General features: G+C 37.1%; 1 protein-coding gene across 1 annotated transcript in view; it reads left to right on the top strand.

Annotated features, from left to right (window-relative positions):
* The window catches only part of LOC140171813 (protein FAM13A-like), a 93,828-nt gene that overhangs the window by 18,776 nt on the left and 48,630 nt on the right, over window positions 1-26,422 (top strand). Inside the window, 8 exon segments of the mRNA XM_072195142.1 lie at window positions 2,593-2,776; window positions 5,578-5,800; window positions 8,275-8,420; window positions 10,878-10,988; window positions 16,607-16,686; window positions 18,192-18,261; window positions 19,640-19,889; window positions 21,817-22,046. Coding sequence (XP_072051243.1) covers window positions 2,593-2,776; window positions 5,578-5,800; window positions 8,275-8,420; window positions 10,878-10,988; window positions 16,607-16,686; window positions 18,192-18,261; window positions 19,640-19,889; window positions 21,817-22,046 — 1,294 coding nt within the window.

Raw genomic sequence — 26,422 nt, 5'->3', positions numbered from 1 at the left:
GTAACATTTTGAGGTTGTGCACAATGTATAATGCAGAAATTGTCAAATGTCTATAGGGCAGCTATTGCAGATAGGACCTTCTGGCACTAATCCCTCTATCTGTTGCATGGCATGTTTCAGGCCTTAACCCTGTGAGAACTACCTGCCTATTGGTCAAAAAGTTTACATTATCAATTGGACCAATCAGCAACATTGTTAGAATAATTTCACCACGCAAAAAAATGGGGTGAATTTTTGCAAAGCTCCATTCTGATTGGTGATTAAAGTGAAGGTATCACATAATTGACCAATCAGAGGCAATGTTAGATCGGCAGGTAGTGCTAAGGGGGTTAAATTTGAATTTTTTTGGGGCACCAATTTTCAAGGCCACTGGGCAAAGTCAAAGAAGGGCACCAAGGCCAACAAGTGATGAAGAATGCCTTGGAAGATGACAAAGATCTAGGGCACCAAGGCCAAAACTGAAAAAAGGGCAGGCAATGGCCTTGGTGGCCTCCTTGAAATTCAAGCTCAGGCGTACTTCTACTATTATAGACAGTTCTATGCTTCTTGTTCTTGTGAGGTTGATAATGTCTATGGGTGATGGTTATATTAACTGTCTATGAGTGTGATGGACAAATTATAATCATCATGAGGTGAAAGTAAGATCATTCTATTCCACAAGCCTGAATGATGTATTTATACTGTATTGTTTTTCTACCATTACACATATTTAAGACAGATTTTTTTCTAATGTTTCAAAAATATTCTCTACTCATTTGACAACCCAATACAAGTTCAAATGATCAAAAATGTTTCATTTACGTCAAAAGGAGACATTTTTGGTCATAATTTTGTAAAATTATGACTTGTCATAATCCAAAACTTTCTAAAACACTTGCACACACTTACATGAATGATACATTAAACAATTGAATCAAATGTATAATGATACTTTAAATGATATATGGTCAATGTAATACACTTTGTCCCAACCCGGTGGAGTGACCCATTTAGAAGTAACATATACTTGGAAGGCAATGAGCTTATGGTGTGGCTTGCTAATGTGTATCGCACTTGGAGTTCACCACTCACACCTTATATATCACACAATGAGTCTGCTACCTATTGCAAGAAATTGACAGGGCACTCTCGAGATTGATCAGCCTCAGGTGTGATCATCCCTTTGACTTCACCTTTTCCAGACAATGTAATTATATTGGGCAGACCGAAAGAAATACTCCGCCACCTTTTCGCATTGCTCACTGAGGGCAAAATAGTGCCCCCAGATTATTTGCATCGTGCGAGTAATGAATTGTGCCGATTTTAAGTGCTATGCGTTCCAATCTTTGTAACGCTCAAGTCTGAAGATGCAAATTATTGTTCAATATTGGGTTTGCACGTTTTTGGTGTGCGAGGGTGAAAAAGCGTCGCAGATTTAGCGTTGAGTACAGTGCAATTCCGAGTTGGTACTCTTTGGGTTTCTCTTTGATATGCATGCATAGCTGTCCTAAGGTGCCTCTGGAATAATAAAACTGTCCATAGTGTACCTTTGCCACTAACCCTAACCTAACTAAAAGCTACAAATGGCTACAGTGCAATTTTTTAAAGCAAATGCTTCCCATATGATCCGATTGCATCGTCATGTGAACACAGAACAGACTATGTCACTGTAAAATACCAAAGTGTTTGGTCAATGTAATTTTATTCAACTATTGCTGTCTTCTGTGACTGATTTTATTTTCTGATTATGGTGTCAATCTTTCCCATTTTTAACAACATGTCTCCTGCGCATCTTCCTGGTTTACTTCCCTCTCAAAGCATTGTTGTTAAACGGTGAGGAACAACAGTGAAACATGATCAAATCCCTAAATAAACTATATAGAAGATACATTCTCAAATGCATTATTGCTCAAATTGCACATGTCAGCTAAACGGGGATGGTCCCCTGTTGCAGCAACGTCCACGACTGGATGTGAAGTTTCAATTGAAATGTCCACGTTTGCCAGCAAACACCTATACCCCAGGCACACACACACACCCCTGTTTGTAAATGCCGTCAAACGAGGACCTTGACTTTCCTCTCTTTTACCTAAATCCTATCTAACCGAGGACGCACACATCAGCAATGAATCGACATACCGCGGACCTCATTTACACACGTTATGGGGGATCGGATACTTACAACCGTCCATGGACCTGTCCATAACCCCCCCAAACAGAGGACCCGTTTTAAACGTGCTTTTATGCTATTTGAGATCTCCTGGTAAGGTCGGTTCAACTGAGGACGTCCTCGGTTAGGTGTGCATCCTCGTTTGTGTAGGGTGGGTTCTGGTACGGGTCCTCATTTGCCGGCATTTACCAACGCCCCTACACCCACCCCAACTATCACCCCACACACACACACACATCTTAAAAATTCTCTTAAATATGTTTCAAAACTGAGCAAAAATAATGTGACAAAATGCTCTTTATCACCAATCACTCTCCTAGATTTGACCTTTTGCTATATCATAAAATAACACACAAAATGTATATTTAACATAGGAATAGTTTCTGTGACTGTAGCATTCCTAATAACTAATGGGTTTCAACTTCCTCTGATTCATTTGACAGAATTCAGGTCGGATCGTAACGAATGTCTGAAACAAATCAAGCATCTGCTCCAACAACTCCCGGAGGAGCATTACTTGCTGTTGCAGTACATCATATCATTTCTGGTCAAAGTCTCCAAGTACGAAGACACCAACAAGATGAGCTCACAAGCTCTGGCGATCGTTTTTGGACCAAATTTATTCAGGTAATGCATATATGTTAGAAGTTGGCTTTTCGTGGAACGGAAGTGGCAACTTAGAAAGTGTTATTTCATCCAAGGAGGGGGAGGTTTCACAGGAAGCGAGAGCTTGAGTTCAAAAGATGGCAGGGGAAGGGGCTCAAAGTTGCTCCCCTGATGAGGTTCAGTAGACTGTGATACTACATGTTAGCACCAGTATTGGGCTGTGCAACAATTATGAGCCCTGGGGAAGATAACATTGGAGGGGCAAGAAAGTTTTGGCAAGCCACAGGAGAGTAGGCCCTACAATTGGAATAGAGAGGGGTAAGAAAGTTTTGGCAAGCTGCAAGAGGGAATTAAATTTTGGCACACTCAAAGGGGAGGGGGCAAACAGTTTTGGGCATGGCATTCAGAACTTTTGCTCTTCCTGTAGCTCAAAATTATTACACAGCCCCTAAGGCGGTCTATGAACCACTCTCCTTGCAAATTTGAGGTGATCTTAAAGGTGAGCTATCGATTACTCTTCCTAAAATTCAAGTCATGGAACAAATGGTTGAGTCCACCTATTAAATCAGCACAGATCAATGCAAAGTGGTTGTAAATATGTTGCCTTACCCCCTCTGGGCCCCTTTGTGTAGCGGTAATATTAAGGAAGAGATTGCACCCTATTTTGAATCTGATAACACTCCCTTATTAGATCTGCTGGTCATGAAATCAATTTGCCCATGTGTTTATGACATTTGTGATCATATTTTGGAAATGTGTGATGTCAAATTTGTCAGTTTTAAGAGGCCATAGCTCTCCTTATATAACCCACTTTTATTGAATTCTTGGAGCGATTGCCGTATAGGGTGCAACTCTACTAGTCTTATTACAAGACTGCCCTACCCCAACCCTAAACCCTAACCCTAAACTCAGTAAACGAGGACTGGATTCTCAAGTCTAGCAAGTTGCATCCTGTTCGCTAATTGTACCGAATTCTGTGTAGAGATGTCGTGATCTTTAGCAGTGTAGTTCTGGACATCTGGACTTCATAGTGTGTTTGCAATGGTACCTATAAATGCCAAGTATTTGCATAATTATTATCTCCAATTCACTTGCTCGGGTCAGATGAAAATTGTAATATTCTATATACAAGGGGAATAAAGAATCACACATTGCATATTAGAACATGTTAAGGGCTGGGGTATGAGCGTTTGGACAGTATTTATTTTGGGACATTAGAGCACATCAGACATATCGAATTGCATTCTGAATCGAAGAATGTCATTCTGATATCAAATAATTTTGATTTTTTGAAATTGCAATTTAATACACATTTTATGGCAAATCATTAAAATTGATATTTTTGATATTTAACAGTACTTGAAGTAAACTTTATAAATCTGATGATTTATACTTAAAGTGTATGTAGGCGGGATGAAAAGCCAAAGATCAATTGAAAATTTTGACCTTTCGTATTGAAGATATGGATTTTTTTCCCAAAACACAAAAAAAAATTAGGTCTTTTTGGGAAAAAATCCATATCTTCAATATAAAAGGTCAAAATTTTCAATTGACCGTCGACTTTTTTCTCCTGCTACATACACTTTAAAATATATAATTAGATTTATATAATTTACCGAGGACTGTTATATATCAAAATTTGAAAAATATCAATTTTTATAATTTGTCATAAAATTTGTATTATATTGTGATTTTTAAAAATGAAAATTATTTGATATCAGAAAGACATGCTTCAGTATTCAGAATGCAATTGATAGGTCTGAGGTGCTCTCATGTCCCACAAAAATACTGTCGAAGCATAATAACGCTCATTTTGGATCCCTTAAACACAGATATGCCAGAGAAAAAATGCAAGAAAAAAAAACCCAAGTTCATTTCCTGTAGGTGGCCTGAAAAATAAAATGCATTTTTTTAAATTTCTTATTTTTAGCATTATGATTTTTATAGGCTGCAGAAGATTTTATATTGGGGGGGGGGGGGGCTAGACAAAGTTATGTGGACCCCTCTGCGACCCTATAGTACTTGCTCATGTCCACCAAAATAATTGTGGATGGCTGGGCCCTGGAAGTAATTTGGCCAAAAATATAATATATAAATATTTGAACCATTAATCTATGTCTACAATGGAGCAGTAGTATGTATATTTACACATATTTATGAAGAAACCATGAAAGCTGAGATTTGTGCAATTTTGTCAGCATGCAGCAGATTGACAAAGCAATTCTTTAAGGGGTACTACACCCCTGTGGTAAATTTGTGACTATTTTTGCATTTTTCTCAAAAATAATAACACACTGGTAACAAAAGTTATGTATATTATTGGGGCAAGGAATCCAATTACTACACTGAAATTTCAGTGACTCAAGACAAGCGTTTCAGTATATATGGTAGGAAATGAGGTACATCCTAGCGGTACCTTATTTCTTATCATAAATAATGAACTGCTTGTCTTGGAGTTACTGAAATTCCAGTGTGTAATTGGATTCCTTGCCCCTATAATATACATAACTTTGTTACCACTGTGTTATTAGTTCTTGAGAAAAATGTAAAATAGACACAAATTTATTGAGGGGTGTAGTACCCCCTTAAAGTAGCCTTTTGTGTACATGCATTGTATGTAATTGTAACAATCTCTTTCAGTTGTATATATTTTAAGTTCAAAACCATACATTCTACATTTGTCTACAGATTTGATTGAGATTGTTGTCAATTTTAATTTGTCAAATTTGATCCTGTTTCTAAAATTCAAAACCATCGTTCTATGTTTGCCTACATATTTGATTGAGATGGTTGTAAATTTTGATCCTGTTTGACATTTATAGGTGCAGCGAAGGTCTTCAAGGGCTCAGGGAACAAGGAATCACCAACACTATCGTCAGGAACTTAATTGATGAGTATGTGAGATTATTCCTTGACAGAGACATGGTGGAGGCAGAGACGGAGCAATGTAGAAGGGGCTCCAGTGGTTCTTCTAAGCGTATTCAAGTACAAGCTGCAACATCTGAAAGCTCACCACCTATCATAAAGAGGAGAGGCATCAAAAAGGTAACATTTTGTCTGAAAATCTGGTAAGGGGGCAAATTTAAGTTCTTGCAAGTGCAAAAAAACCCTTTTATATTAAAAAAGGTGAAGGTAAAAGGGACGAACCTGCATTCCAGGCCGTCTCTATTTCAAAGCGATTGGGCCAGACTCCTCCATGTAATATGTTGCTACGAGGGGGGTGGTGGTGCTCCGCAGCAAGTCTGTTACCTTCACCCGCATTGATTAGAGCTGGTATCCATTATTACTCCTGGGTGGGGAGAGGCAATAGGGGTGAAGTAAAGTAAAGGTAAAGGTAAAGGAGACGATCCTGTATAAACAGTTATTCGGTGTGCCCATCTCTCTTTCATTGGCGATTGGGCCAGACTCCTCCATGTAGTGTTGCTATAGGGGGATCGCTACACCTCCTCTACAGCGAGTCTGTTACCTTCCCAGCATTTAAGAATGCCGGTGCCCATGTAAACACCTGGGTGGAGAGGAGTAATCGAGATAAAGTGCCTTACTCAAGGGCACAAAACGATTGCATCGCCGGGGCTCGAACCCGTAACCTTCCGATTATGAGTCAGTGCCCGTTCCGCTAGGCCACCGTGCTCCCTGGAGTGAAGAGCCTTGCCTAAGTGCAGAACATGTTGACTCTCATTGGATTTGAAACCACAACCTCGATCTACCTCTCGATTATGAGTTGAAAAGCTGCGCCACTGTGTCCTACCATATTATATTTATAGAACTGTCTTAAGGGGTACTACACCCTGCCCAATTTTGTGCCTATTTTTGCATTTTTCTCAAAAATTATAGCGTATTGGTGACAAGTAAGATATGTATATTATAGGGGCAAGGACTACAACTACTGCACTGGAAATGTTTATTTCAGCACAGACAACAGTTGTGGAGTTAAAGTCAAAAATGAGGGAAAACCAATATTTGATCAATAAATCAATAACTACTTGCCTTGAGTTGCTGAATTTCCAGTGCAGTAGTTGTAGTCCTTACCCCTATAATATTCATATCTTACTTGTCATCAATGTGCTATAAATTTTGAGAAAAATGCAAAAATAGGCACGAAATTGGCCAGGGGAGTAGTACCCCTTGAAAACAGTTTCAAACTTGGCCCAAGTCTAAGCAGTCAGTACTTAGAGGTTAATAACTGCGCATCGGTTATTTGGAGGGCATTGTGAAAAATCTAAACATTTTGCCTTTGGGACCGAGGAATATCCCGAGGCGCAGCCCGAGGATATTCCGAGGTCAAAGGCAAAATGTTTAGATTTTTCACAATGCCCTCTCTTTCGATGCAAAGTTATTAATCTCATTCATAACCGTCACTTTGATCTTTTAACTTTACAAAATAACACAAAATTTTCCTCAAAAGTTTGTAAAAATAAACAATTTTACATCTTCCCTTTCCCAAAATCGATCAGGCTAAAACAAAGCGACCAATAACAAAAGTGCGTATCAGAATCTGTGCAAATATGGTAGCGCGCAATCCAAATCTGACAGCAGCGCACTGCAGTTCGTTGGGCGCTGTCTGGCGCCACGAGAAGTCAATTGTGTGCGACATTGGAACAATTACGCATTTTGCGGTCAATTGTGAGATATTAATGACCTCGATTTGCGTTCGCGTTTTCACAAATAATAAGATATGATTGGATCGCACGCATCGCGTTTATTAATGAGGTTATGAATGTGTATTATTCCTGTTATTCTTATGTCTCATGTTAAATTTTAAGACATGTTTTCCAAAATTCAGAATGCATAATGACATATAATAGCGTCTAAAGGAGTGCTCGAGCTTCTAGCTAAATAAACAATGCATACTGAAATTGCATGCTCTCTGTCTGTTTTACTAAAAGTTGATAAAATGATTTAAATTTCACCTTTACATCCTGTCAGGTCGTCGGTAAATACAGTATTTTTAAATTAGGGCAAAATATGAGGTTTTCTCTAACCTGAAATCATGAGAACTCTTGGAAATAGCAATGATAAAGCTCTGAAATGACCAATTGCTTTTTCATACGCTCATTAGTTGCTTGTTGTATCTTATTGTATGTTAAATTAGGGCAAAATACGGGTTTTGCCCTATCCTGAAAATCAGGAGAACTCTTGAAAGTAGCAATGATAAAGCACTGAAATGACCAATTTCTTTTTTATACGCTCGCTAGTAGCTTGTTGTATCTCATCAAATTTTAATGTTGATGATTTTCTATTATATTTCCAGAGAGTGGTAGAGGAAGAGGGTAAAGATTACAATAGTAATTCATACTCGGATACAGACCGTTATTCATGTTATTCTTATGTCTTTTCCAAAATTCAGAATGGATAATGACATTCGCATCTAAAGGAGTCCTTGCGCTTGATATTGTTAGCTAAATAAACAATGCATACTGATAAAGCTCTGAAATGACCAATTTCTTTTTATACGCTCGCTAGTAGCTTGTTGTATCTCATCAAATTTTAATGTTGACGACTTTCTATTGTTTTTCCAGAGAGTGGTAGAGGAAGAGAGTAAAGATTACAATAGTAATTCATACTCGGATACAGACCGTGAAGAGCAGCGGAGAGAGAAAGAATCCGAGGATAAATCCACATCGGACCACTCCAATCATTCTACCCTGTCCACTGGATTGCTAAGGTAACTGGGCCAGTACTAGGATTGCCAAACATCTTAAATATCTTGTCCATGAATGCCAACCATGTAATATATATACCAGTAGTCATCCCTAAGACGTTAGACTTGACATGTAACATTTATTACAAGGAAACCAATCTCTGCAATATAATTCAAACTTGGTAGGCCTCGTTACACTGTGTGCTAGGATATTTTCATGTCCCGAAGGGGGCCAAAACCATGTGAAATACCTGTGTTCACATGTAGTGATATGGCTACACACAGTTACTAAAATCCTGAATCGCACATGTACAGGACAAGGAGGTTGGGGATTCCATTTAGGTTGTCAATTATGCTGATGTTGTAATATTTTCAAATAAAAAAAGCAAGTAGAATACTGCAATATTTATTGGGGGAGTCAATACTTGGCATTCTTTGATTGCTCAAAATATTTAACATGATAGAAATTCTGAAATAAGGAATAAAATGAAATGAATAATCTGTGATCTCCAACCATTTTGAAAGCAAGATTAAATTTGCCTTAAATTGTATGTGCTATGATACGGTTCATGTCAACTAAAATTGGCCAATCCAATTGAAATCCATACACCCCTATGGAAAACATGACCTTAATCTTCCACACAGGGAGTGTGAATTTCAAATGGAGTCGCCCATTCAGGTAAATCCAATTTGAAATCTACACCCCCTGTGTGGAAGACTTAGGTCATTTCTTCCATAGGAGGTGTAAGCATGGCTCGAAAAAGTGGGGAATTTGGGAAGCTCATTCCCAGGAAATGTTGGTGTTTGGAGGGAAATTCTGGTATTTGGAGGGAAATTGTGTATAAAAATATGCTATAAATTGTGGGAAATTTAGCTTGCTTCCGGAAATTAACATTTTTCGAGCCCTGGGTGTAAGATTTCAACTGGAATAGCCAATCTCTTCGGGCAGGTGACAAATGAACAAAAGATCTTTCGCACAAAAAAAATCTCTCACAAATTCATGCCCTGAAAAAAGAGGGCTCCTTCAGGTGACAACTTGCAATTCTCAAGCTGTTCATCTTTATCATTGCTTCAGTACTTGTCATGTTGTCTAGGCTCCCTTTACTGTGGCAGGTTTTGTTAAGACTTGGATTTTATAACCTGAAAGGGTGTTTTCCTGAAGGAATTTGTGTCATAATAACGTCACCCTCATAACCAAAGGGCCTAAGTCATTATTACATGTTTCTCATTTGCAATTTTGATTTCTGAGTAATAAACCCGTAATTAATCAAATTTCCAGCCGCATTTTTCATGAACTTGTGGAATATATCTCTTTTGATGTATTACACAAGTTAATGAAGAATTGACTGGAAATTTGATTAATACTGGTTTATTACTCAGAAAATCAAAATTCAAATGAAACATGTAATAATGACTTAGGACCTTTGGTTATGAGGGTGACGATAAGCTTTCTAACTTTACAAGAGCTTCACCTCAGTACACATCACATCTAGGCATCCCTTTCTGTAACATGATGTTGTCAACGAATTGGATTGGTCGTGACGAGAAAGGGGAAAAAACCTTGGGTGTTCCCGTGAAGGTATACTCATCATATATGTGACCAGCCCCAACAAAACCCGGAACAAGTCGCCAGGCATGTTTTTGAGTTATATGCCTTTATAAAAGATGAAATTCCCATTAAAAAAAAAATCAAATTTTGGAATTCTTAATTTCATGGTATTTGACTGTGGGACTAAGTAGACTTTCAAATCTTTGAAATTACTTATCAAGAAGAGGTTTGTTTAATCAATAATTAACAGTTGAAAAGTATTGATGCTATGTATATATATATAATTTTTGTATCATTTTAAAGCTTATTGTCTAGTGTTTGCATTTTTATTCAAATCATGAAAGTTAAAAATGCGACTTGTTCCTGGTTTTGTCAGAACGGGTCACATATGTGTAAGCTTTTTAACTTTACAAGAGCATCACCTCGGTACACATCACTTTGAGTGAATTTTCCCTTTCTGCACTAGGACCTTGTTAAAGAATGGGATTGTATGACCAGAAAGGGAAAAAATCTTGGGTGTCCCCCTGAAGGTCTTCTGTGTAAGCTTTCTAACTTAACCCAAGCTTTGCCTCAGTACACATCATGTTGAGTGAACTTTTCTCTAGGCTCTAGGCTGCCTTTAACGCAGCAGGTTTTTGTTAAGACTCGGATTTGTTCATGACCAGAAAGGGTGTTCCCCTGAAGGAATTCTTGTCGTATGTGTAAACTTTCTAACATTACAAGAGCTTTGTTGCCATGACGACACTGTATTTGTCAGTGGGTGTTATAAGGAATTGCACAATAAGAAGTAGAACATTATATGCAAGCTTTGCAAAGTGACTTCCTCCGTGCTCGCATTCCTTGAGGGGGCAAGTGATTCATCCTTAACACATCGACTGAGAGTTAGACGTTTAAATAAACAGTTACCTGATTGTTTTCTTTTATTTGCGTAGTCCACGGGATTTGCTGAGCGGGGAAGAGAGATCATACTCGCCATTCAACCTAGACAGTGATAATGGTACAAGTGCGGCTCCCTCGCCAGTCATCAATGATGTTACATCCGAGTAAGTTCCCAGTAGAGGTTGACGACCTTCAACTTAGTGCAGTTTTGTTAAGCAGACTATGTAGCATTTATTATTAATACAAATAGAAAGAAGTATAGAAAGAAACAAAACCATTCAGAAATATTAAAGGCATGTGTTTTATATGTGACATGATCTGGTCCATGGTGGCCAAAGGCGGCAAATTTGAAACTGAGATAAAAGGCAAAAATATGGAGTGAAAAACAATAAATACATAAGAAAATACACATCACAAAACCTCATAACTTTAGAACCAAGTATGCTAGACCTTTGGTGTTTTCAGTGTATGATAGCCTAATGTTACTACAAGGTAATAATTATAGTAACTAAATTTACAAAAATGCCTCCTTTGGCCCCCATGGAGCAGATCGTGTCACATATGTCTTTCTGCTGGTGATGATTATATGGCCATTGGGGAAGGGTATTCAAAGATCATCAGGATTATATCATAAAAGTACTGTGATTTTTTTAATATATGAAGAATTACAATTTATTCTGTTGTGATATTTTGTCAATATTACTTGTCTATTTTGCCTTGGATAGATCATTTTAAAAACAAGGGACGCATTACAATTACGGAAGAAATTGACACTTAGCAGTCCCAGAACAACGCCAAATATGGATTAAAAGATCTTTGACCTTGGATGTACAACAGCATGTTATGATCTAATGGGAAACTGTGCACATCAACAAACACCATTTCTATCAAAAAGGCAACGGCCGATATAATTTGAAACCACATAAATTACTAGAGTTGGTTCTTCTCTTGGATTTGGACCAAGCTTTAGAATATCGACTGTTGGGTTTTGAAATAAAACAAACCAGAAATTTATCACCCATTGTAAAAGATATGGCCCATGTACCGAATACATGTACATACATTGGCTGACCTTGTGGATTTCCTGGCCCAGCCATGCTAACCACATAAGGAGATTATCTGATTAACCTAGTGCAGCTATTGTCATAGCAGGGTATTATTATGTAATACTCCTGATCCATATTTGGCGTTCTCTTGGACTGCTTAGAAGCCCATTTTTTCACTTGTTCATTTGTAATCTTGGTCACCATTGTAATTAAAAAAATTCAATTAAGTTTATTTCCACAATAAAAACACATTATACAGAACATGGGAAATTGGTCATATGTAGACATCAACGAATCACGCACAAGTATTTATGATATGGAGATAAAGTATGAGAACGATTCCTGTCATCTGTCATTCCGTGAAATTGGGATGAAAATATTTAGACATAGCTTCCTAGAAGGTTGACTGGGTTGGTTAACATCTTAAAATATCTACTATATGTATGAGCCTGAATGAGTCTCAATCCCAACTACAAGGTCCAATAACACTCATACTAAAGTGTAAGTTTGAAAATTCAACTCATGATTTGGAGTATGAGTTTGTGTATCATAAGAAGTCAAAGGTCAATCTGTGAATGCACAAGTATATTTGGGTTAAAGAACTGTGTCTTGGAGTACGAGTTTATGTAGCCGTTGGAAGTCAAAGGTCAATTTGTGAGTGTGTATTGGGGTTAAAGAACTGTGTCTTGACATTTGGGTGTAGAGCCTAGTGTTGAAGTATGGATGATGATGGGTATTTCCATGTCATTTATTTTCGTGTCATTTTCACATTATGATATACTTGAAAGCTAATACAGCATACACAGTAAAATTGTTTGGAATGATAATGATTATACAAATGCATTGCACATAATTACATAATTTAATTTATAAGCTGTTGATCTATTTTAAAGTAATATTAGTTCATATAGCTATTTAGGTGGTCTTGCCCCCAACGTAATAGGTACATGGCTTAAAGGGATAATACATGTACAGTCATTATGCCAGCTAAATATATATCTATTTTGATATCCTTATTATATGAAAACAACTGACCTTACAGCGTTTCACACCAAGTTTCACAAGTATAATTCAAGGATAAAAGTGAATGATATAAAAAAGGAATTGACAGTTTATGATGGCAGTATTATACTAGTCATTTTATTCCAGGATGCTCTATTTTGTGTTGAAGAACTTTATATAAGGAAATCAGTTTTAAGATTTCTACGAAATAATTAAGAGGCCAGGGGGTAAAATTCTTAATGGTTGGTCAAAAATTGCTTGCCCTCTCAGCCTGCCGAAATATCATTGCCCCCACCCCGTTTGCACATGTCATTTTTTTTTATCCCAATTTGCAAACCATAAATGATGTAGATATATATTTGTTCGTGCATCGAGCTTGAAAATTTGCATCCTTTTGGGTTTTTTAAGGCTTTTTAGAGTGTTTAATTAAAGGAGCGCCCCATGATATAGTGCCAAAAATTGCTTGCCTCCCTTTCGGTAGGTCAAAAATCCCCCACCCCAATTTTACCCTCCCCCATGGCTCATAATTATTGCACAGCCCCATAGTCATATTCAGCAGCAGGATTGAGATTTTTTTAATCACAACTTTGCATACAATTTGGTCTTAACTTCAGGTGTCAAAATCAAATGACTGTATAACCCTTTAAGTTGTAAAGAATCCAAGGTCCATGAAAATGAGGCACCAGTATTGAACCAAATGTCTTCATAACTGGGCCAGTCAGACTACACTATGGACCACAATGGCCTCATTCCAAAGGCGTAGTTCAATAACCTCAATTAAACACTCATAGTGCAAAATTTGACCTCAAGTTGCAGAGTATGAGTTTTTGTACCCAAATTTTCTAAGGTCATTCAATGAATGTACAAATGTATTGGGGTTAAAGAACTGTACCCTTATAGATGAGCATGTCGTGGATCTTAGTGCTAGGGATTGCCAAACATCTTAAATATCTTGTCCATGAATGCCAACCATGTAATATATATATACCAGTAGTCATCCCTAAGACGTGAGGCTTGACACGTAACATTTATTACAAGAAAAGCAGCTGGCGACCTTGACTTTGTTACATGTATATATAGTTATGATTATTTGATAATCTGGCCTATCCATCTTCGTGTGCCATATGTGAAGTCTATAAACTTCTGCCTTTTTTTTGTAGATCTATATTTCACTTTGCCAAATGAATTTATTCATGTATTCATGCATCTGTTTATGTTACAAAAAAATGGTTAATTTCTACATTACAAAGATCAACATTTGTAATTTAGATCAACATTTGTAATATGCTTGAATGTGGTTTTGAATATTACCAAATTTTACATTTAGGTTTGTGAAGGGTGCCAATATTTTATGTACAAAATTGCATTTGTAGAAAATAATATCAACTGCTAATACCAGAAGTAGGTAAGTGCAAATAGCTGCCCTGTGAACATTTGGCAATTCACACATAGTATATTGTAGTATATTGTATTCATCTAATACATGACAGCTACACATGGCAGCTATTTCACTACCCACTTCCGGCACTAATAAGCAGTCGATATAGAATACAGATGTGATAAGATGTTGCAAGCAATGATATTTGACATGTCTACCAATGTTTATGGCAGGTGCCAGCTTACTTTGGCTCAAGTACAATGGAAGAGATCAGATTCAAAATGCCATAAATTCACAAGGCTGCCTTGTAGAATTTTTTGAATTGACATTATTCCATGTATTGAGATACCTTTGTAATTGCTTATAAGAGGCATTATGGTCAGTGTGGTCTTTGCGAGGAGTTGGGGTTGAACCCCCAAATGAATTGTTCTGCTAATTCAACCCCCCAAAAGAAAAATTACGTCCCTTAATTTCCCCTCCCCCTCCCAAATAGTGTAAACACAAAATTTCACCTTTTGAGAAAAAAAGTATAAAATTGAAAAGTGGCCTGGCTAACACAAAATTTTACCTTAATATTGGGCTAAAGTAAACTGAGCTCAAAAAGAAACTTATAATTTTTTACAACTTGTGAATCACAAGGTCATATCTTAAAATATTGTCAATCAAAATAAACCAAAATTACACACAAGATTACCTTAATACTCTACTCAAAACACATGTCAGTCACCAAGCAGTTGTCCAACTGACACAACAGCAAAATGCACTGTCATGGGACAGCTTCCTGGACTTCCTTCACTTTCACACTCCAGCATTTGGCACCCAGGACAAAAAATCTGTGAGAATGCACACAAGATCCTTGCACAGATGATAAAACGGTGCTGCTTTCTGCTTTTCATACACTCTTTTCATGAAACAGGGCTGGGCTGTGAATGTGGTCCAGGAAGCTGTCCCATGTCAGTGTATTTTGCTGTTGTGTCAGTTGGATAACTGCTTGGTTACTGACATGTATTAAGAGTAGAGTATTGAAGTAAATTTGTGTGTAATGATGGACAGGATTTCAAGCTATGACCTTGTGAAAAATTATAAGTTTCTTTTTGAGCTCAGTTTAGTATACAATTGAAATTTTTTTAGGCTTCACACACATTTATCACAGTAACATACAACCAAAATGATGCCTACCACCATAACTGACCCTGTGCCACTGAACATTTAAAATACTTTGACCCCCCAAAGGATTTTTACAAAGACCACACTGATTATGGTGAATTTTTTATGGTATTCAAACTATTCATGGCTTCTGTCCATTCAAAATGAGAAAGACCACACTGATTATGGTGAATTTTTTATGGTATTCAAACTATTCATGGCTTCTGTCCATTCAAAATGAGAAAGACCACACTGATTATGGTGAATTTTTATGGTATTCAAACTATTCATGGCTTCTGTCCATTCAAAATGAGAAAGACCACACTGATTATGGTGAATTTTTTATGGTATTCAAACTATTCATGGCTTCTGTCCATTCAAAATGAGAAAGACCACACTGATTATGGTGAATTTTTTATGGTATTCAAACTATTCATGGCTTCTGTCCATTCAAAATGAGAAAGACCACACTGATTATGGTGAATTTTTTATGGTATTCAAACTATTCATGGCTTCTGTCCATTCAAAATGAGAAAGACCACACTGATTATGGTGAATTTTTTATGGTATTCAAACTATTCATGGCTTCTGTCCATTCAAAATGAGAAATTCATTGTTTATACCCTACCATAATATAATAAAACAGTATTGGTGAAAATGAACACAAAGCAGCACAAGATATATAGCATGGTTTACCCCTGAAATCTTCAAGTATATTTGGAAATAGAATAAGAGGGTCCTCTAAAAACTAAACACCCAGACTTTGCATTGATCTACATTCCAAGTTGGTCGTCTGTCAGAATATGTGGGGCATGTCTGTTAAGAAGACCATCTTGCATGAGTTCCACGCAGCCAGTCAGCGAACACGCAACCAGCCAGCGTGTCTCATGTGGAACGTGAAAGCTGAGTGACATAATAATGGTTTCAGCCAGGTGAAACCAGCTTATCTTCATAGGGAGATGATAGAATGTTCATTGTCAACTTAACAAGTTACACAGTTGGTACACTGAGCTGCCAATATAGTCATTAAGGCATTATCCACATGGTATCTGCGTAAGTGTTAAGCTTCCCAATACAAACTGCTATACTAAGCTGCAAAATTGGTCTCAAAATTGGATAATAAGCTGTATTTTATAGATTTGCTGTGTTAAATGGATGTAAATAGTGAAAGAATTGTTACAGTGACAGTTGTTTGTTTGTTCTTTGCTAGGCTTGTTGAGCAAACCATCAAACAGAGTGTGACGCAGCATCTATTCGGGCAAGATGAACGCACAGAAACGCCTATAGACGGTGAGTATGTAAAAGATTGGACTACTCCAGTTGAAATCCTTGCACCACCTATGGAAGACATGTTCTTAATCTTCCACACAGGGTGTAGATTTCAAATGGAGTCACCCATTCAGGTAATCCTATTTGAAATTCACACTCCCTGTGTGGGATATTTAGGTTATGTCTTCCGTAGGGGGTGTATGGATTTTCAACTGGAATGGCTCATTCAAGGATGATGTGCATGTAAACAGTCATATTTCAACTACACTAGCTTTTCAGAAAAGAATGGCACTCTCTTGTTCACACACATGCCCTTGATAACGAGCGACATACACAAGGCATTCATGAGCGCCGCTCTGCGCTGATCGCAGCTTTGACACTTTATCGGCCAATCAGATTATCAGTCTGTTGTTATGATGGTGAGATGATTGAATCAGCCAATCACATTGTTTACGCTCACCACGCACGGACAAGAGAATGGTATTCTACTGTGAAAGCTTTGTATGAACATAGTTTCTAATATGCCTGTCATGCAGTGCACGTACATCACACCTGTCAACATTACAACTTTGCTTGCCAAGATATTTGCTGAATATTTTGCCAAGTACAACATCATTCAAGTTTTGTCAAATGAATGCTTTCAGATATAGGCCTAATTATTAAGCACAACTTTCCAACTGGACACTGGTCCATTTCACTAAACTTTACGAAGCTTTGCAAGTCTTGAAATCGTTTGTAACTTATGAGGAGCGGTACTCTTCGTAAGTAATAGGAATTTACTACCAGGACCCTTCAAACACTGTTGCACTCATCACCTGGGTATGTCTGCAGTCATAGATTGAATACAATATCGCTCTTTCAAAGATTCTAATCTTGCAGGTGTGAGTGATTAGAATTTCTTTGACATCTATGGTTCAATGCATAGGTACTGTGTGAACGTTGTAGTGCAGGGCGATATATTCAAAAATTGTATTAATCTATTGCTATGGTAATTAATCTTGTTACATCATCACTTTACAGCGAATTGGTTCAGCTAATTAGCTGTGTTATATCTTGCCCAATATTTTTACAATGGGCAAGTACCAAATCTGAGCCCTAGCTACAATGGTTCATTTTTGTAAGCTGAATAGGGTTAGGTACCAAAAGCTCCGTGGTGTGTTATATTCACATAATAAAGTTTAACTACTGTACGTGTTTCCAAGATAGGCAAATTCTGCTAATGCTATTAAATGATAGTATAAATGTATATAAAGCAAAGCACTGATAATTTTGGCAAGAAACCAAAAGTTCGAAGACACCCTCTAAATGAAGGGGAAGGGGGTCATAAAGTCCGATTACCTTTGTAAAACGCAGCTAAAATATTGGTCACAGTTGATCTTTGCAATTTTCAACATTTCACACTTAATCTTACGTTTCAGGGAGGAGTCAGCCTAACAAAAGCAATTCAATTGAATATTATGGTTTGTTCCCTCAATATGTTGGAAGTTTTAATACAAACTAATAAAAATTTTTGTTTAATTTTCTAGACACTCCCATACCATCCCCACGAAGACGGAGACAAGAGAAAAAGAAACAACGAGCACTGCAAGAAGCAAGGTAAATGATGATGAAACCAATACGGTCGTCTGCATCACATATTGTCGTATCTCAAAAGGCTGCCTTGTGTGACTTTTTTTATTATCACTTGTATTTCATATTGTTATTTTATGGTTCAGCATGCTTCTTTCTTTTATGAATAGACATGAAATAGTAATATTGTTAAAATTAACATGTAAATTTAATTTTACCATGTATCTAATCACAATTAGATGACAATAGTAATAAAAAATCACACAAGGCAGCCTTTTGAGATAGGAAAGTATGTGATGCAGACATCGCTATGTATTGCCCTAAGAGATTACGCCCAAAGAGAAGCGACTCCGCCATGTTTGCGTGTCTTTTATTGATGGCAAAATAGTACTGAACCTTGGGATTATTTCACCATGCGGCCGGTAAACTTTGATTCAAAGTGTGTGCTTATTGTTTGTGTTTTCGCGTCTAATGCATTGCGCCAATAATGCATGCTAAGTGCACCTTTGTAATGCTAAAAGGCATAAGTTATCAATTGACTTGGAGGTACACTATTTGGGTATCCATGCGTGACATACCAATATGTGTACATCCATGTCAAAAAGATGCACTTGTCGGCTACTACAAGTGGAGGTCACTTCCAATCATCCCCAAGCCACATGGTTATGGAATGTATCTCTGTATTCCTGAACCTTGTGACTTGGGGATGATTTGAAGTGACCTCCACTTGGGATAAGTCTGGTATTTGTTCCTAGCTATTTTGTGAAATGAGACACATGAAGCAGCCGAAAAGTGCTTCATTTTGATATGGATGTACACATATGGCAGAGTTACCATAGGGTTAAGCACCTGTGGGGCAATTCTGAGTCGATTGGGTGTGATTGCCTTGATAGGATATTTATACATTGATTGTATGAATCTGTGATTCTGCATATCCATGTCACTGAAATATACATATAATAGAAATAAGCGTGCCACTGGTAGATATATGCTGAGTGTGACAGACAACAGGCTGGGGCTGATCCTCTGCTCTTTACGAAAAGGCCTACAATATGTATCCTATCCCTTATATTATTTCAAATATTGGCTTGCTGGTATTATTTCCAATTGGGCGACATTATTGCTGTCTGCATACCTCCTGTTTTGCTGTTTTTGCAGGTCATCTAAAAATGATCCCTGGTGTTAATGATGCTCTTTGTCTGATGTTAAATATCTCAATAAGTAATGCTGTCATATGGGGAAAAAATCAGACCTATTCTTATAGGTTCTCTTATCACTACCAGTGTCTTTGGGGTAAAAGGTGTTTGAAGATCATAAAAAAACCAGACTAAAGCAAACAAACCATGAAGTGAATGATTCAACCAGTAAAGTTTTTACATTTTGATTATTCATTATTCCCCCACAGCAAAATCAGGAATGACAACAGCAACAACACTCCCGATGACAACGGCCAATCACCGACACCAAACGTCTTCCCGTCATCATCAGCAGTACACGACAGGATACGGCACTTCACCGATTCGGGACAGCCGCCCGGCAGTCCAGCCAACACTAGCTCCTCCTCTCCGGAATACTCTCCGAGCACCAAGAAGAAATTACAGTCTTCATCAAAAGCATTTGAATTGTTTGAATCTCAGGGAATTGTTATTGCTCCTGTAAGTAACAGTATATACAGTTTTTGTCAGAGAAGAATGGCACTTGTTTACATTTTGAGAGCGTGCAGAGTGTATAAACACAGAAGTGGGGTTCTGATTGGCTGAATCAATCGTCTGACAATCATAGCAACAGACCGATAATCATTGTTCGGCGCAGATCGGCACCCTTGAAGTGAACACAAATCTCTGCGTATGTCACTCAGGAGTTACAGGGCGCTCGCGTCAATCTGAGCAAGAGACTGACATTCTTCTCTGAAACCCAGTGTAGGGTAGCTTTGACGATGGTGACATGTAGTGGGGTATTCTAAAGTTTAGCCAAATTTTTAATATCTGCACAAAAAAAGACAAGAAAATGACACAAAATAGTTTGAAATTGATTGTTTAAATTAAAATTGAACTTTCAGTACAAAAAATCTGAAGACCAGCTACAAAAGAAACATTTGCAGTGCCATAGACCAACTTTGTTCAGATGGGCTTGAAGCTTTTAATTAGATTCTTTAGTAGGACAAGATATGAAAAACCAATCCTGTAAATTCATCAATTCAGTAGATTAAATGCTATGAAGTGAATTATTATCATTATGCTTTGATTAATTAGGAATTAAATCAACCTATTCTTTTCCAATTGGTCTATTGTTGTTGGAACCAATGCTGAGAAATCTTGGAAGTTGTTGGTAAATGGAAGGTTATGAAGTGAATTATTATCATTATGCTTTGATTAATTAGGAATTAAATCAACCAATTCACTCCCAATTGGTCTATTATTGTTGGAGCCAATGCTGAGAATTCTTGCAAGTTGTTGGTTAATTAAATGCTATGAAGTGAATTATATCATTATGCTTTGATTAACTAGAAATTAAATCAACCGATTCACTCCCAATTGGTCTACTGTGTACCAGAAGTTGATTACAAGGTTGTCTTGACATTTTACCTTACACTTCCCATAATGCATTTCTCCCATTTATTTTCCTGTACTGATTTGCTATCTAGCGCAATACTTCCCTGGATTACCAATATTTGGTCAATAGTGACAAAATGAACCTCAATGAATAGAGCAGATCCAGATCTTGCAAAATATGTTCATTTTTTTTACTATCGACCCATATTTAACCAGTCTATTCTCAAAATGAAAACAAATGGAACCTGTACAAAGTAATGGGAGTGTTATTAGATGAAATGAGGTAATGTATCATGTTGCAAAGGATTCTGGGAAGGGTTAGATATCTTCCCTGGATTACAGCAAATATACATTTTATAGGCATCACATCATGCTAATTGCCAACTATCACTTGCTAATTTAATTGGGCTCTTCCATTTAAATTCCACACTACAGGGGTGTGAGAGGTCAGATTAAAATCTGAATTCAGATTTTTTTATCTCAATTTTTATCTCTTTTTCTGCTCTTCCTCTGTACAAAAGTATAGGAGCTTTCCAAATTTCAGACTTTTTCAGATTTTTTCAGATTTTTTTATCTGTGGTCACTCACACCCCTGACACTACCATTGTGGAAGATTTTTGAAATATCTTTCAAAGGGGGAGTATGACTTTCAAATGGAAATGAACACATTAGGCAGCTCCATTTGAATTTCATATACCATCTGAGAAAGATTCAACATGAATCTTCCACTGAGGGAATGTGAGTTTCAAATACAGCTGCTAATTTGATTTGTTCATTCCAATTGAAATTCATACTCCCACTGTGGAAGATATTTCCAAAATCTTCCACAGGGGTAGTATGGACTTTAATTGGAAGAACACAATTATATGAATTGGAGGCATAGGCTCTACCCTGGTAAAAATATTTCACTTTAGAAATGGCTATGAAAATCAAATATTAGGCCTACTACATTTTTAGTTTTACAGGGCTATAAGGTTAACAACAGAGAACTGTTAATTTTCTCATCTGCTTTTTGTTAAATATTTTGCAGAAGGAACCCCAATCCAAGTCCTCCACCTCATCAGGTCTTGAAGGATCCAATGGTAACACAGAGCTAAAACCCAGAAGGAAAGCTCCAGAGGCACCAGTTAGAGCATCCAAGAATACAAGGCCTAAATCTCCTAGTACAGGATCACCCAACGTAGGGACGCCGTCGAATGGTTCACCGAGCTCAGGATCACCACGATCCAAGTCACCCAGATCAAAGTCACCTAAGCTAAGGTAAGGATATGAATACTGAAGTCTTGTCATGCAGGTACTGTGATGTCTTTTGTTGATTGTCATGGATGGAGGCGGAAGTAAGGAAGAGGTCTCAATTTGCTGTAGAAGAAGTGATGTAATAGGATTAATTACCATAGTGATACTTGAAAACAATTTTTGAATGTATTGCCTTGGACTAACTCTGCATCGCACCACTGATTGTCAAAGAAAATGCATAAACACCTGGTTCGTAATTCTGTGGAAATTTCACTTCCAGAGTCTGTGTACGTTTCACTTGTATCTATACGATACGATAAGTGTCTTTGAAAAGAGCGGTATTGTATTCAATCTATTATTGCACATATACACAGACATGGCAGGTGATGAGTGCAGCCTACTTATTGTGCAGGGTAATACATTCAAAAATTGTTTTCACTTATTGCTATGGTAATAAGTCCTGTTACATCAGTACAGCAGAATAGTTACCTATTAATTTATTGTTTTGTTTTGATTGGTTGATTTTTCTCGTACTGATTGAATGACTACCCTTCCAAGAAACTAAAAGAATAAGAGGACAAAACAGAAATGGGGATGAGAGCAATTTTTTTTGGAAAAAATGTCTATATTATAGCATGAAGTTGAATACAGAGGATCCGTTGCATCCAACAGTGTACAATTTTTTTATTTGCTGAACTGAAATTGTGCAAGTATTACAAATTAGCTACAGGTCTTTTAACTATTGTTTGTCCATCGTGAAACACTTGGTTACATGTATGTGACTGGTATGTTCCATGATGGCTAGCTACAAATTATTTGAAAGACCTGTAAATTGTGTGATTATGTAATTACAGTGACTCAATTTACATAATTGCCAAGTGGGCGAGTAAAGTACCCAATTCTAATTACAGGTCTAGTACACAGTGGGTAAATATGTAGTCTGCAAAATTACAACATTTTACTCATAGTTAGACTATCTTTTGAATAAAGGGAGAGCGTATACAAATTCAAAGAACAGACCTTCCAGAATAGGTTGTCGTTACTCTGAGTCTACAAAATTATTTAGTTTTTACAAAAGCTCACAAATATTTTGAGTACTCAAACATTGTTATGGACCCAAATGTTTACTGGTTTCTGCTAGACTAAATGAAATTGATAATTAAAATGATAATTAAATTGATACACTAATTTTTCAAACACAAATAATGATAATACTTCTGTTGTTGTTGTCAGTGAAGTATAGTTACTTACACCATATGGTAAACATGTTGAGTTCATTGACCAAATAACTTATCTTCTGTTTGCTTGAGTGCCACAGATTTGTATCTATGAAAGCTGCCTGATGTTAATTAACCCTGGGTCTAGCTTAGACATGAAAAGGATATTATGATACTGCATTCTGTTGTTATCATATCTGTCCTTTATCCAGCGTTGCAAAAACTGAGGTGCAACTTATAATTTTAGGATTTTTTGGGAAAAAATGTATATCTTTAATAGGAAAGGTCAAAATGTTTAAATGATGGACGGATTTTACTTCCAGCTACATACAGTACATATCATTAGATTTATAAAGTTTACTTTGAGGACTTTTAGATATCAAAAGTATACAAAATATAAATGTTTAATAATTTGTCATAAAATTTGTATTATAATATTGCAAATTTTACAAAATCAAAATTATTTGATATCAGAAGGACATTCCTTGTTTTCAGGATGCAATTTGGTGTGTCTGATGTGCTCTGAGGTCCCGCAAAAATACCTTGCAAACATTGCTATCTGATTCCTTTTAAAAATGTTAATAATTCGGCTAAATTGAAAAGGAAATACAAGAAATTACTGCCTCAGCCTGACACTTGCAAAAATAGAAGCATGTTTTTTTTTTGAGTTGCGGCAAGTGATCGCCAAGTAGTCCATTTGTGCACCTAAGACAGATCATGGGCGTCACTGAGACATACATTCTTTTTTTCTTGGCCTAAGGTTAATACTCAGAGCAGCTTGTGTATATACACCATTATTTCTATAATACAATATTTGTTATTAGTACTACTTAGTTATCAAGTGACGTTATCAGCTAGGTCATTGATTAAGACTGTTATCTTTATTGTTATTGCTTTGTCTAATACGACACGTCCACCCCTCTAATTGGCATGGTCCATGATAGGTTCAGCAGTTCGGATGGATACAATTTTGCAGGGGTATATATTTTTACGGATGTGCATATTTTTTCATACCTTAATTTTCAAAATATGTTCATATTTTCATGACTTGACATGTTTTTTAATGGGTAAAAGAGCTTTTTCCTTCCATAACTTCCAAAAGTGTTTTTTTTTTTCCTGTGTCAAAGAATAAGGCATTTTCAAGTTCATGTGTCACAATCTGGTCCATGGTCAATTGAAAAAGGAAGCCTCTTTGACATGCTCTGTCAAGCAAAGAAGGACAAGATGATGAAACTACCCAAAGTGGGACCACAGTTTGAATATGGGTGTATATATTTAATGGAAGTCAATCCCTGAGTAGCTGAGGGAAATGAGTAGATTTAGGCTCACCTATTAATGATGACTGAAAACGAGATTCAATCAATACCTCCCATTTTGGGGTAGGGTGCAATACAGGAAGGTATGGAAGGTCACTATATAGTCAAGGTCGAAAGTGGACCTACAAAAGTTTTGTCAATTCAAACTTGGTGTTGAATACAACAAGTTTGTACCAACAAGTTTGTTAACCGAACTGGACCAGAGTCCAGAGCAACTTGAACTGATATCATACCCAGTCCAGTTGTCCTAGCCAAATCCAATCGTCTGTTAAGCCAACCCCTGACAGACTGTTAAAACGTGGAAATAATATACCTTATTCCATGTTGGTCTGTGTTACAGTACACTGTGTCCTGCATGGCTCTACCTATTATCATAAAACTGTTTATCGCAATGGTGTGTCCGAGAGTTGAAAGTAACGCCTACGGTTGTTTGATGTGGTTGTGGTCATTTATTGATTTTTCTAGCAAAGCATTATATAATGTTCAATTCTAGACATGATCAATACCAACAGCTATCACACTAATATGCACATATATTTTTTAGCTATTTTAAACATTGATTTTCGCTTCTTTATCAAATTATTCATCCTTTTCTGCCTTTTTGTTGTGGTAATTTTTATTCTATAAACTGTACATTTGTGTACAAATTGAGGGCGCTATTACAATTTGAATCTGCCACTGTGAAATCCAATGTGCCGTTACTCTCAGCTTGTAACAAGACATACTGTTGCCTGTTGTTTATCCTTCGTTACAAGTTACCAACATAACACCCATACCTAAAAAGAAAATCATTTTAACATAAGGTGGATACACGGTACACCCCACTGTTATCCCAACAAAACTGTTTGTGCTGCTTTATACTGCGTAACTCTATAAACTGGCAAACTGGGCTTCTATAGGTCACATTCATCACTGGCCCGTTGAATTTGTGTGTACCCAGGCCCAGCGCAACAAGTAGACTCTGCCAAAGACTTTTCTTTCTTGTCTGTGCGACGTGCACTGCATGCAAAACATGCAATATGGTCCTTACACATCAGTTGTTTGCTTTCTTAGTAATACTAATAACTGGATTGACCATATGGGTTTCCCAGAAGTTTTACTCTTACAGTAGTACAATGTTTGTGTCCAGCAAACTAATGGGCTATTCTGGTTGAAATCCATACACCCCCATGGAAGACATGCTCTTAATTCACCCCACAGGAGGGTGTAAATTTCAAATGGAGTCCCCATTCATGTAACTCCCATTTGAAATTCACACTCAATGTGTGGAAGATGTCTTCCACAAAGGGTGTATGGATTTCAACTGGAATAGCCCAACAATATGCTGGACACAAACATTGTACTACAGATAGAGAACAATTTCAGGGGTGTATGAATTTTAACTAGAATAGCCTAATTTGGTTCAAGGCAAGGTGACATCCTGGAATTTAATTCCTACCTTAAAACTATTTCAAGTCTGTGTTTATTTTGCAATATCATAAATAATTCAAACTGATAAAAGACAATAGTCTGCATTTTATATGAATAAAGTCTGATGTTATTATTTGAATAGAGCTGTAGATAAATGGGCGCTATTCAAGTTGAAATTCATACACCCCTTATGGAAGACATGACCTGAATATCCACACACAGGGAGTGTGGATTTGAAATGGGGTTACCTGAATGGATGACTCCATTTGTAATTTACACTCCAGGGGGTGTATGAAGTTCAAATGGAACAGCCCAGTTCAAGTTCAATCTTGTTTATGCTACTGTACTATCAACATTATGATCTGGTATATTGTACCTCAATTCGCATAACATATCATTGTAGTCAAGTGTATGTAAGGTGGATCTGATAGAAGCTAGCCGGAAGAAAGTATTTTGA

Source organism: Amphiura filiformis, chromosome 15, assembly GCF_039555335.1.
Source record: "Amphiura filiformis chromosome 15, Afil_fr2py, whole genome shotgun sequence".
NCBI lineage: Eukaryota > Metazoa > Echinodermata > Ophiuroidea > Amphilepidida > Amphiuridae > Amphiura > Amphiura filiformis.
The sequence above is the reverse complement of the archived record's forward strand: the minus strand, read 5'-3'. Positions and strand labels throughout refer to the sequence as shown.